At 42.7% G+C, this 14691-nt stretch overlaps 1 protein-coding gene across 1 annotated transcript in view; it reads right to left on the reverse strand.

Moving 5' to 3' along the window:
• Positions 1–1760: 1760 nt before the first annotated feature.
• The window catches only part of MRPS6 (mitochondrial ribosomal protein S6), a 64405-nt gene continuing 51474 nt past the window's right edge, over positions 1761–14691 (reverse strand). The window contains exon 4 of the mRNA XM_061192691.1: positions 1761–2324. Within this exon, the coding sequence (XP_061048674.1) occupies positions 2135–2324 (190 nt within the window). The 3' untranslated portion in view covers positions 1761–2134. The remainder of the gene's footprint in view (positions 2325–14691) is intronic.

The raw sequence follows: 14691 nt of genomic DNA on the forward strand, positions 1-14691 counted from the left end.
GTGGGAAGATGGAAAGGCCGGTCAATTTCCTCCAATTCACCAGCTCTGAGGAGACTGAGGAGGAGATGCCAGTGACTGTTGCAGGAAAAAGCCTCATCCTCACCCACCACAGAAGCCATCCCACTGCCAGGGACCCGAGGTCCCCAGCTTCCCAGGCCTGGGGCAGAAACCACATATGGAACTTTTTAAAGGAGAATTCTCAGACTGTGGTGTAAATTCAGGCTCACAGAACAGATTATCTGGCACTGACCAGAAATAAAATTTCAGTTGGTTTCTAGATCAGTTTTCTGATAGGTTGAGGGAATAAGGGTTTGGGGCACATTAGAGCACACCCACCGCGTTCTCTTCCATAACTTGCCTCGTTGCCAGTGTAGTCAGCTGAAGCCAGGATGCTGGATGTTGACTTTATTTCCTTCTCAGCTTTGCTGTCTCTGGCTTGGTATTGCTTATTCCTTTACGTGAGTTATACCAAGGTTACCACATAAAATACAGGACACCCAGGTAAATCTGAATGTCAAATAGACAATACATCATTTTTTGCTATAAGTGTACTCCACGCAATATTTGGAGCATACTTATGTGGAAGCTGACTCGTTATTTATCTGAAATTCAAATTTAATTGGCCATCCTGCATTTTTATTTGCTAAATATGATAACCCTAATTAAATCAATTTTAAGCAAAGACTAGCTGCTTCTTAGTCTCAAAGTATAACAACATTTCAAACCCAACTTTTCCCCTGCTAACACAAAAATCTCTCAAAGCAAAACCTGTCTTTTTATTTCCAGGACAATGTCGTTTTTAAAAATAGGTCTATGAGTATCAAATAAAAACGACAACAAAAAAGATGTATCTTGGGCTTCCCTGGTGGCGCAGTGGTTGGGAATCTGCCTGCCAATGCAGGGGACACGGGTTCGAGCCCTGGTCTGGGGGGATCCCACGTGCCGCGGAGCAACTAGGCCCGTGAGCCACAATTACTGAGCCTGCGCGTCTGAAGCCTGTGCTCCGCAACAGGAGGCCGCGATAGTGAGAGGCCTGCGCACCGCGATGAAGAGTGGCCCCCACTTGCCGCAACTAGAGAAAGCCCTCGCGCAGAAACGAAGACCCAACACAGCCATAAATAAATAAAATAAATAAATAAATACAAATTTTTTTTTAAAAAGTCCTTCCAAAATGAAGGGATAAACTTAAAAAAAAAAAAAAAGATGTATCTTCTTACAAGTCCCCCTAACTTAAGAGCTCAGCATGCCACTAGCCACAGGCATGGCGCCAGCTAGCTCTTTGGGCATCCCCAACTCAACAGCAATTGGCTTCCGACTCATCAGGGTAGCGGGGAGAAGGGAAGAGGTGCAGAGTTCAAAGGTGGCCACTTCCCCAAAGAGGTCTGCAGGCCCAAGGGACAGTGAGGAAGCAGTGCTACTGGCAGAGGAATGACAGGAAGCAGTGCCACCACCAACCGCCACAGAACACACACGCCCCTCTACCAAGAGCAGCACCCACCACAAGGACAAGTTACTTGTGAGATGAAAGGAAAAGTGACTGCCCAGGAGTCAAGGGGCAGACACATCCCACCTGCCCTCACCCTGGCTTCTCCCAGTCTTGAACCTGCGCTGGTAACCGGGAGCCCCGCCCACACGCTGCCAGCATTCTGGGCAGACTGGAGCTGTGAGGCCTCGGATGGGGCACGGTGCTGGGGGAGGTGAAGAGGCAAAAGTTCTTTAAAATCACAGACTTTCACTCTGATCAAAAGTTACTCATATAATACGATGGTCTTAAAATTTTATTTTGCATGGTGGTATACAGTCTGAATAACTAGCGTGCAATCCAAAGTGGTTTTTATAACCTTTGCTCTTCAAAGCGGTGTTAGTGCTGCTGTAGGGCAAAGTCCTCACTGACAAATTACATTCGTGAAACGCAATCGAGCAGGGAGCGCTGACGCCATATATTACAAAGTGGCTCTAAGGAGGCCATTTTCCGACTTCTCACAGCAAAGGGGATCAAGAACTAAAAGTACCTTAGAAAAATCAAAGGGCACTGAAAGCACCCTCTTACATAAAGATCAAGCTGGTAAGTTATTAATCCATGGTGCTCAAAAGTGAGAGAATTAAATAGAAGGCTAAAATCTGGTGAATCTTCTCACTTCCTCTTCTTGGTGGAATACAGCTTTTCTTCAAGTGGGACTGGGACGATCCCTTCACACTCTTTCACTTCCTGGGTCAGAGGGTGTTTTATAATATTTGGTCTAATCACATCAATGTCTCGAGACAAATGCTCCATTATGCCTTCAACAGTTGTTGTCGGTGCGTAAAAATCCACCAAGAAATACCTGCAATAAAATAAAAATTTGTGAATATGCTGCATTCTGAAATACAGCAATCTCACTCTTTTGGTCAATGTTTTCGTTTTACTCCTCTCCACATACAGACATCAACTACCCACAAACACACATACACATCTTTGTCAAAATAGAAACTGCCAGCTGACCAGCTAAACCAAAGTGTAGTAGTGTGCCCGACCTCCCTTTTCCTACGGCCTTTCCCATTACACTCCACTGAATTTTTCAAACCATTAGTTGATGCTTTTTGTGAAAACATCTATGAGTCTTCTAATTTTCCAAAGGATTTGACAAGTGACTTAATGCACCTAAGAGATAGAGTAAGAACCATCAGCCATACTTCATAAACTAGAAAAAGGTTAAGAAAGGCCTGGGATTCATCTAAGACTATCCAGCACATTCAAGAACTGACAGGAACAAAAAGAAAACTACCTGAATCTTGGGTGACAGAAAGAATTTAACATTCATCTACTCAGACCAGACTAATACAGACGGACATCTCATACAGCTCACTGGTCTTCAGTCTTAATAACTTTATCAGTAGTTGGCCGTATGCCAATGCAAAGGAAGAAGTGTCTCTATTCCCTGCCCACCCCACCCGTGCTCTGTTGCAAAAGTTGAAGCCTCACTTGTACTGTTTGGTTTGGACCACGGTGTTGTTAAAGGACAGTTTTCAGGGCAGTATTTCATAATTCTACAATGTTCCAGCTGGTTCAGATGACCTTTGACACCACTTATTTGGTTCCAGCCACACTCTTCTCCCAAGCATATTCCCATCCTAGGTCTTTGCACTCTTTGTGCCTCTGCCAGAAATATTCTTCACCTTAGTTCCACAGAGTTCATCCCTCACTTCCATCACGTCTTGTCCAAAAGTCACCTTGTCAGAGAGCCCTTCTGCCCCGCCCACCCAGCCTCATCCCTACCTCCCTTTCTTAATGCTTTATTTTTTTCCCCATAGCACTTTATCACCACTAACACAATGTATATTTGTTTACAGTCTGTCTCACTCCACTGAAATATAACTGCCCTAAGAAGAAGGACCTTGTTGCTACATCCCCAGCACCTTGAGCATAGGCTAACGTACATCAGGTCCACAGTAAGTATTTCACAGTGGTGTGTTGGCATGAAGCGTGGAATTCTCACAGAAAGCAGGAAAGACCAAATTAAAAATGAACAAATTCAGCAAGGAAGAACGTTATTAGAAAAAGTATGGCATTTTGTGTAATTCTACACAAGGAGAGGGTTCAAAACTCGTAAGAAAAATTCCCAACTTCCCATGTGACCATTCACAAGCCTAGTGGGAAAGTTATTCAAGTAAAAATAATTAAAAGTTAAAGCACAGAAAAATATATATCACGCAAAAACACTAATCAAAAGACAGTTGAAGTGGCTACAGTAATATCAGACAAAGGAGACTTCTGAGCAAAAAAAATTATCAGGGGAAAAAAGAGACAACACTTAACGATGGGTTCACCAAGAAGACACAAAATTCCTAAACGTGTACGTACAGATAACAGAGCTACAACATACAGAAAGTAAAAACTAACAGAACTGAAAAGAGAAAGAGACAAATCCACAATTATAGGTGGAAACTTTTAACATTCCTCTCAGTAATCAACAGACCTAGTATACAGAAAACCAGCAAGGTTACAGAAGAAGCAAACACCACCCTCAACCAACTGGATCTGACATTTATAGACCCCTCCACCCAACAACAGCAAGATACATATTGGTTCTCAAGGGCATACAAAACATTTACCAAGGATGACCATATTCTGGGCCATAAAATGAGTTTCAATACATCTAAAGGGATTCGAGTCATACAGAAAAATCTTGAGAAAATCCCCATATACTTGGAAACTAAACATACATCTAAATAACCTATGGGTCAAAGAAGAAATCAAAAGGGAAATTACAAAATACTTTGAATTGAATGAAAATGAAAACAACACATCAAATTTGGAGAATGCCACTAAAGCAGTACTTAGCAGTAAACTTACAGCACTAAACATCTACGTAAGACAAAAGAAGGGCCTCAAATCAATGACCTCAGCTTCCACCTTAAGAAACTAGGAAAAGAAGAGCAAATTAAATGCAAAGTAAGACCAAAAAAGAAAATAATAAAAATCAGAGCAGAAATCCCTGAAGCAGGAAAAACAATAGAGAACATCAGTGAAACCAAACACTAGTTCACTGAGATCAATAAAACTGATACAATTCCAATCAGATTGATCAGTAAAAAGAGATAAGATACAAATTACCGATATTTGGGAATGAGAAAGGTGAAACAACTACAAAGTTTACAGATATTAAAAGAATGGTAAGGGAATATCATAAAAAAAACTTTTGCAATAAATTGACAACCTAACTGAAATTCCTAGAAAAATACAAACTATCAAAACTCACTCAAGAAGGAACAGATGACCTGAATAGCCCTATATCTATCAAAGAAATTAAATTTGTAGTTAAAAACCTTCCCACAAGGATAACTATAGGCACAAATGGTTTCACTGGCAAACTCTACCAAATGTTTAAGAAAAAAATACCAATTCTGATACAAATTGGTCTGGAAAGAAGGACAACACTTTTGAACTTGTCCTATGAAGTCAGCATTACCCTGGTACCAAGACCAGACAAAGACACTAAAAGAAAAGAAAAAAACAGACCAACATCCCTCATATACATAAATGAAAAGATTCTAAACAAAATTTTAGCACATTGGCTACTATAATATATAAAAAGGACAATATATCCTGACCAAGTAGGATTTAGTCCAAGAATACAAGATTGGCTTAACATTTGAAAATCAATGAAAATCACCATATTAACAAACTAAAAAAGAAAAACCATGTGATCATTCCAATAGATGCAAAAAACAGCATTTAGCAAAATCCCATATCCATTCCTGATAAAAACTCTCAGCAAGCTAGGGAAAGAAGGAATCTTCTACAACTTATAAAAAGCATCTTTGAAAAACCTACAGCTAACATCATACTAACTGGTCAAAGTCTGAATGCTTTCCCCCTAAGAGCGGGAACAAACAAGAACGTCTACTCTCACTACTTCTATCTGACATTTTACTGAAGTGCCTTGCCAGTGCAATAAGGCAAGAAAAAAAGAAGTAAAAAGCATCCAGGTTGATAAGGAAAAAGTAAAACTGTCTTTATTTGCAGATGTCACGATCGTGTATATAGAAAAATCTGAAGAAGCTTATGGAAAAGATACCAGACTGTAAGTTTAACAAGGTTGCAAGATACAAGATCAATAAACAAAAATCAATTGTATTTCTATATACTAGCAACAAATAATCAGACCTTGAAATTAAATATTAAATATTCAGTGATAAATCTGACAGAAGATGTGCAAGACTTGTAAATTAAAACTATAAAACATTGCTGAAAGAAGTTAAAGAAAACATACATAAATGGAGAGGTATACCTTGTTCATGGGTAGGAAGATTCAACTTGTTTAGTTGTCTATTTTCCCAAACTGACGTAAAGAGTCAAAAGAATCCCAGTCAAAATCCTAAACTTTTCTGTTAGAAATTGACAACTGATTCTTAAGTTCATATGGAAATTCAAAAGACCAAGAACAGCCAAAACAACTTTGATAAGGAATGAAGTTGAAGGACTAACACTACTTGATTTCAAGACTTACTATAAAGCTATGGTAATCAAGACAGTATGGTATTTATATAAAGATAAACAAATAGATCAATAGAATAGAGAGTTCAGAAATAGATCCAAATGCACAACTGATTTGTGACAAAGGTGCAAAGGCAATTCAGTAAAGAAAGGATAGTCCTTTCAACAAAAGGTGCTGGAACAATTTGATATCCATAGGCAAAAAAATGAGCTCTTTGATCCATGCTTGTACCATATATAAAAATTAACTCAAACTAGAACACGAATCTAAACATAAAACACAAAGCTAGAAAACTAGAAGAAAATACAGGAGAAAATCCTTGTGACCTTGGGTTAAGCAAAGATTCCTTAGACATGACACCAAAAGCACAATCCATAAAAGAAAAATTTGATACTTCAGACTTCATCAAAATTAAAAACTGCTCTTTGAAAGATACTCTTAAGATAATAAGAAGACAAGCCATGCACTGGGACTTGCAAACTCATATTTGATAAAGGACTTATTTCTAGAATATTAAAAACTCTCACAGTTTAATTAAAAAACCAATTTTTAAAAATGGACATAAATTTGAAAAGGCATTTCTCTGAAGATATACAATGGCGAAGAAGCATATGAAAAGATGCTTAATACCACTAGTCATTAGAGAAATGCAAACTAAAACCACGAAGAGTTACCTACTAGAATGGCTAAAAAATGACCATACCAAGTGTGGTGAGCATGTAGAGGAACTGACACTTTCATACACTGCTAGTGGGAATGCAAAATGATACAACCAACTTTGGAAACCAGTGTGGCAGTCTCTTAAAAAGTTAAACATACACCTGCCATTATGATCAAGCCATTCCATTCCTAGATTTACCCAAGAAAATTAAAGCATATGCCCACAGAACAACTTCTACATCGATGTTCATAGCAGCTTTACTTGTAACAACCCGAAACTGGAAATAACACAAATATCCATTAACATGTAAACTGATAAGCAAACTGTAGCATATCCATAAAATGGCACACTATTCCACAATAAAAAGGAATAAATTATTAATACATACCACTGATGAATCTCATAATAATTTCGCTGAGTAAAAGAAACTAGAGTAAAAAAGAGTACATACCGTCTGATTCTATCTAAATAAGATTTTAGAAAATATAAGCTAATCTATAGTGAAAGAAAGGAGATCAGATGGCGGATAAGTGGAAGGAAGGATCACAAGAGGCAGGAGGAAACTTTAGGGGTGACCAATTTATCATCTTGATTGTGGTGATTTCATGGGTTTACATATATGTGCAGTTTATTGTGTGTCATTTATACCTCTACAAAGCTGCTGATTTTAAAATGGTATATAGAAGTTGAATGAGCAGGACTTGGTGAATGACTCGATATAGAGTGGTGATGATGAGGAGTAACTACAGCTGATGAAGACGCCGAGGGTTTTTCAAGAAATGAAATAAAAATGCCAATTCCTCCACGACCTGGCAAACTTCTTGATCACTGACTTGCACGTATGCTCAATGATGAAACCACCATTTGGGCTTACTCTGAAAATTACACACCAACCTGGCCAAATCTTCCAAGGTTTAATTCTACTTGTTTATTTCTACTCCACAAAGCAGGCACTATGGTTGCCATCACCCAACTTAAGAACTGCTCGTTTGTTCAATGGTTAATTATTGATTACTTACCTTGAGTAAGGCTCTGAATTAGAGCCTAAAAAATAAGTGTAATCGACCTTAAATCACCTTCTCCTTGCCAACCCCCAGCACTTTTCCCACTCCTCCAACCCCCAATAATTATGGCCACCTGGTGGCCAGGGCTGGGAACGCTCTCATTCAACATGGCCTCCAGCATCTCTCTTCCCTTTTTATCCATTTGTTCTTTCATCCAGTATACATCAAAATGTCTTGCCTAGCTACCATGGACAAGTTATGACCTCACCCTCTGTCTGTTAACATCCCACAATACTTCATTCTATAGCCGCAGTTTTTCTTTAAACACATATACATCCTCTCTGAGCTCCTTCCTCTTTCCTTGCTTTTCATCTAGTTTCCATAGAAGCGTCTTCCTCTTTTGCTTTACTCCACTTAAAGCCCTGATAGCCAGAGGTAGTGCACTGTGAAACGCCATCTATTACACAGGGTAACATATGGAGGGAAATGCTTAGCGAGGGCCTGACACGCTCTGGGCACACAGCCACCCCGGCAGTTACCACTGCCAGCCCTGTAAATGCTCCACATCCCCTCCCTCCAGAGTACACAGGTGTCCCTTGCTCTAGTGAGTTAAGCCTGCCCCTCTTTACGGTCAAGTATTCAAGTTACTCAGATACCATATCTGGGGTTCAGCAAGCATCGTCTTCTTCCATTTTCCATTCTACTACACCACAGAGGTATTTTTGTGGGCTAGCCTCTGAGTCTAAACATGTTTCTAAGAGAGAGTGTGTTTACGATAGCCAACAAGCAACTCATCTGCCCACAAATCAATTCTCGTGCAGTCTTCCTGAGCAGTATCCTCCATACACTGGCGTTCACCAAATAATGCTAAGAAATAACCCAAAACTTTCTGGATACCATTTTGTGATAAGGGTAAAAAGAATACCCAAGGATGGAAACTAGAAGCCAGGTATTATTTCAGAAATGAAAAGGCAAGTGTCTTAGATAGAACTTTCTTTTAAACAGTTCCTGAGGAAGAGGAGGAGGAAGTGGAAGCTCCACTCCATGTGGCAACTCAGGAAGTGCAAGAGGAAGTGGTGCTGGGTGCTGGTGTGGGCCCAGCAGCCTTCTCCCCAGCAACAACTAGCAGTTTTCAAAGTGGTTTCCTACACATTATCTCCTTTGAATTTTATAATGATTAAGTCATTAGTTCAAGGTCACTCAGCTACTAAGTGGCCTCAGCCAGGATTCTAAGAGTACGTCTTTTGACTCCAGGACATAAGAAGCCACAGAGAACTTTGGGATCACTGGGTTACAGAACCCCAGTGAATGGGGAGAGGACCGTGAAGACGACGCAGTCCAACCCCTTCCGCTGCTTTCCAGGGAACTGATCTGCACCAGGTCACAAGGGGAGAGGCAGGATCCAGACTTACAGACCCCTCAGCTCCCACTCTGTCAAATACATCTTTTGCTAGCCAGCAACTGGCATTCTGCAGGTTTCTCAAGGATAAAGAAAAGCACTAGAAAAAGGTCTGGGAACCCTAAGCTTGGCTTCAGGAGGCTCTGTTACTACCAAAACCCCTCCAGCCTTTACCTTCTTTTAGCTACTCTGCCTTCCCTCTACCAGTCAGGACACTCATCCAGCAACCAAACCCAAACAAAAGCACTGGCCAAGATGCAAATGGGTTAGTGCCCACAGCCACAGCTGTGACAGTCACTTCATGCTTATCACACTGTTGATCTACGCCTGGGGCTCATGTGGGCAAGACTGCTTCTACTCCCATGCTCCTTATTGCACTGTGGAAATTTCCACAGAAAGGAAACACCACCAAGACAGAGAAGGAGCTAGGAGTGGCTCACAGATGGGCAGATCTTACTGTATTCAAAGTTGAAAGCTAACCTTACATTCACAGTTGAAAGCTAACCTCTTGGACTTCCCTCGTGGCGCAGTGGTTGAGAATCCGCCTGCCAGTGCAGGGGACACGGGTTTGAGCCCTGGTCCGGGAAGATCCCACATGCCGCTGAGCAACTAAGCCCACAACTACTGAGCCTGCACCCTAGAGCCCGCGAGCCACAACTACTGAGCCCGCGTGCCTAGAGCCCGTGCTCCGCAACAAGAGAAGCCACCGCAATGAGAAGCCCGCGCACCGCAACGAAGAGTAGCCCCTGCTCGCTGCAACTAGAGAAAAGCCCGGGCGCAGCAACAAAGATCCAACGCAGCCAAAAATAAAATAAATAAAATAAAATAAATTAATTTAAAAAAATAGCTAACCTCTTACCTCCACATCTCCCTCCCAGGGAACCAAGCTGTCCCTCCCCACTGTGAGAGAAACAAGCAGGAGTCCAGGACAATCTCTATCTGCCTTAGCAGCCCAAGCACACAGGTCAATAGTCCTTTATGGCCTTCCCACACAGGGATGCACTGACCAATTCTTGGTTACTGCCAGGATATATTCTTCTTCTCACTGATTTATCTTGGGCAAACTTAACCAGTCAATGAACATCTACTATGGGCAAACCTCAGGAGACTAAAAAGATGAGGTACACATGGCCTTGACCCCCTGGAACATTGAGTCCAGCTGGGGAGAGAAGTCACAAGGGCACAGTGCTAGCAGAAACCCAGGCTTCCAAGACCTGCACACGTCTCCCAGTCCCGCAGGAGACTGTGGAAATGACGCGGTGGTCGTGGACACCTGACTCCTAGCTACTGGGTTTTTCTTTTTTCTTTTTTTTTTTGAAATTTTGAATTTCATTTTATTTATTTTTTTATACAGCAGGTTCTTGTTAGTTATCTATTTTATACGTATTAGTGGGTTTTTCTAACCACAGGTGACCTAAGGAATGACAATGAGAAGTGAAGCCCAGAAACAGCCTACTTGGAGTTGTAGGTCTGGGCAGCTTCTGATGCCTGCAAGGATCCCTTTCCCATGACAGCACAGGTCCATAACAGACCTGTAAAAATAGGAATTAGGTTGACAAAACGACCTCGGAACCCCCTACATCCCACTGAAATCTGCCATGGAGAAGCCATTCTGAAATTCAGACGAGCTGCTGTTCAAAGGAAGGGGGCCAGAAGGGGGGCTCGGCATCTCCAGAGGCATCTGCTCCACCTTCATCCCACAATGAGGTAACAATGTCTGCTTCTCCCCCTAACCTAGCTATGCGGAATCAACACACAAGACCAAACGTCGTCACACGTCTAACATGTAGACTCGTATCTCCATTCTCAGGATGAGCTCCTCACTCAAGGTAGTTTACAAGTATGACTATAATTGCAACTGCCTAGACATGCCCAAAAGCTGACATTCCAATAAGGAAAAAAAAAAAAAAAAAATCAAGTTCTCCAAACAGCCAGTTTTCCAATCTCCACATTTACTCTAATCAGTGATTAAATCAATATATGAACCAATCATTTTGGAAAAATCCAGTTTAGTAATCTCAAATCTGATTACAGTCTACATTCCCAGCACCTTCAACCACATGTTCAGTAGCACCAGTGAAATGGTTCTGCACACCAGGTAGCCAGGGTAAACACTGCTCTCGCCTTCAACACAAAACCCAGTGGTGCTGACATTTCAAGGTGTATTGTCCCACATGTGGTTCTCATTATAGAATCACTTCACCCGCAAGGTAGACATCAGCTTCTCTCTTTTCTATAGAAAACCACTTGGATTTTAGGTGGCACCAACTCTGCAGAAGTAGAGGCAAGGAAATGATGGATACTGGCAAGGAGAGAAAGGACAGAAAATGGTTTAGTACACTAGTGCATTTCTCATCACAGAGTCCCATGTTCAAAAGTTGGAGGAACAGGGAACCATCTCGTAGGCAGAACTGCCCACGTGGTCTTGAAGGTGGCAGTTAACCCTTTCTATATTTCTTAAGACACGCACCACAAAACTCTCCACTACATGACTGAAACCCCACAGAGATCTGAAAAGACCCAGAGAAAGGGCTTGCCCAGGACAGACTGAGCCCAGTGCCGCCAAGCATACTCCATCCCCAGCTCAGCTTCACGAGGGAGCCAGCAGCCCTCAGCGTCCTTTCTGCCCTCCTCTCTGGGCAACAAGACCAGCAAACCACTCAGTGGCCTCCTGACACAAGGCTCTGCAGCCTGCCAGCCCTCACCCACCCGAGTGGCTTCTTGCAACGCTCCTAAACACTAAAGGTTGTATTTGGTTTTTATTTCACTTCTGTCTTCACCCTACAGTTACAAGTTGTCCATAGAAAGTGCCTGCTTGAATGTGAGTTTTCTTTGTCTGTCTCTCTCCGTCACACACTCACTCATAGCCTCGCCCTCCCCCTCGCAGACGAGTGGAAATTTCCACTGAAGCGCTCAGTGGCTCCCCGTGAGTGGGGTGGGGGAGGGAGAGGAGAGGGATTTGCAGCCAGGAAGCCTCTTCAAGCCTTTTGGAACATAGGAAACAGATCCGTTTGAATGCCAGTTCCTAGACTGTATCGGTTAAACCTTGCTGGATTCAGGCTTCACTGAAGCAGTGAATTATTCTCCTTAAAACCAAGACAGCCTCTGCATGGAAAAGCCCCATTCCTTTTTTAAAATCCATTGGGTCTCATACATTTTAAAAACCACCAAACATGCTGCAGAATTCTTACAAATCTTGGGACACTGCCACTAAAAAGAAACCTCCAAGGCTACACAGCAGCCCTGCCCTGAAACCCCATCGTGAAGCACCTACACACAAGAATGGGGTCAGGATGCTGGCCTGGACTTAATGCTGGCAAGAAAGCACAAGAACATGGAAACGTTAGCTAACGAGAAAACTACAGAGGAGAATCAATCTCCTCTAGAGAGGGTGCCAGCACTCTTGGAGTTAGCTGCAGACACATTTGGAGAGCAAGTCAGTAAAATTCCACTGATTCACCATAGAGCCAGTTATTTTTATCATTCTGCTTACCCGTAAACAGAAGGGCGTCTTATATGTAGACCAGCAGATCTTTGCTATAAGCACCTATTCACATTTTAAACACATGAGAACAGACAAAGGAGGGACAAAACAGGCAAGAAAAACCTCCTTCACTACTTAAGAGTTCTCATACACACACATTCTGAAGTTAGCCCAATCGCACTGCAGTGAAAGCAGAGGTGGTAAAAACAGTCAAAGCAATCTGGGGCATCCTTTTACAAACAAGCACAAGCCCATCGCTGCAATATAGACTACGGTTTCTTCTAAGGTTCCCCCTCCTGCACCAGAAATCCCTCTTAGTCTCAGTCCAGCCCCATCTAGTGGAAAGAGAGCCTTAAACCAGTCTGTGCAGCCCTGGAGGAAGATGCTGAGGCAGTTCTGGCAGAGGGTGACTGATACTATGAGTCAGTAAAAACCTGCCCCTTCTGAGCAAGGGTCTAAATGAGCACTTACTCCCTTCTGCCTATGTAACACTGTCCCCTTTTAGACACCAAGGAACACAGAAAGAATTTTCCACAACAACAACCTTGCCTTTCCCAGAGAGCTGATGAGGGTACAAAGGTGAGCATGAGAAAGCACAAAGGAAAGATAATCTGGGGGGGCCCCCAGGAGACCAAAGCAAATCCGGAGCTGAGAATAAATCCCAGCCCCTCTAAGACCATCCCCACCCCGACCCCCCACTCTACCCCCAGCTCCTAATCATGCTCCAGTGGTTTCCAGGCGCTGCCTCGTGAAATGGGTGGTGAGTGAGGCCAGAAGCCTCCATCGGGAAAAACGGTCCGAAGACCCAACCATCCCAACCTGGCCCAAACAGCAACAGGGCATCCGGTCAACTCTTCCCTGTCCCTAGGGGACATAAATGACTCGTCCAATTCTATTGACCCTCAGAGATTATGAGTTTAAGTAAGTTTCTGTGGATCAGCCTGGGAACAAGTTGTTCCAATGGGAAAACAGGTTCCCAGTTATAAACAATAAACCTACAGACAAATTCCTGGAATGTAACCTGTTCCCAAAGTCAGGACTGACTAAGTTAATATCTGGAGTATAATGATGATATTCTTTTGGCATAAACTGGTAACAGACTTCATATAATAATAAACACCAGGTACCACTTTCAAGGTACCACCTCCTCCTTTTGGAAAGCTTCCCAAATAACCCTAAAGTAGCACTATCTCTCCTACCTAAGCACTCTCTCAGTCCATTCTTCTTTCCGGCAGGCCTACTTGGCATGTGTGTAGCAGGGGTATGGATTTGGGGGAAGGAGGTGAGATGGGAGGCAATCACTCAACATGATGGAAGTAACTGCAAGAGAGACGCCTGGTTGCCAGCCTCGGTCAGAGGGACCGTTCCGTGCTGGGCCCCTGTGCTTACACCCGCTTGGCTGGTGCCTAGGTTAGCCATATGCAGGCATGTCTTTGATTCAAGTGAAAACTGCTTGAGATCAAGAACCACAACGATCATAAGAACCATCCTGAGACCTAGGAATACCACCAGGATAAACCATTTCTTCCCACAAAATGTAAAAGCAACACTTAAAACCAACAGCACCACAGTGCAATGTGGATTCATGGAGGGCATCTAGGGCTCACTCGTTAGCCAGCTAAAAAACTGGCTCTCAACATATCAACCTCAGGAGTCAAACCAGTGCCCCACCACAATTACAGATACGTTTCATGGCCTCCAGGGCTGTTTGAAAAGAGCCAAAAACTTCTGAACGCTAATAAATGCATAACACACAAGTCCACCCTGTTTATTCTCAACCACTTCATAAAAGTGAACCTTCCCAGCACCTAACACAACCTGGCACATAGTCTCCTTCATACATGCTTGTAGTGCCTTCTGTGGCTATGTCAGTGCACAAAAAGAACTTGACAAGTGAACAGAATGCCTACTACAAACATCACTGGGGGTAGTGACTATGGGAAGACCGGCTGCAGCTAAGGGAATATCAGACTAAACTCAAGCTCCACAATGCAGCCATCTGACACGCCACTCAATTTTAAATCTCCAAACCAGGGAACTCCCAACTACACTAGCCCCTCGTCTCATTTACCAAAAGCCACTGTGAAGAACATTAACGAGTGTTACAAAAACAAAAGTAACATGGTCAAGTAAAATTGACAAACTAGGGCATCTTATGGAAGGGC

This window comes from Eubalaena glacialis, chromosome 6 (genome assembly GCF_028564815.1).
Source record: "Eubalaena glacialis isolate mEubGla1 chromosome 6, mEubGla1.1.hap2.+ XY, whole genome shotgun sequence".
NCBI classification, from domain to species: domain Eukaryota; kingdom Metazoa; phylum Chordata; class Mammalia; order Artiodactyla; family Balaenidae; genus Eubalaena; species Eubalaena glacialis.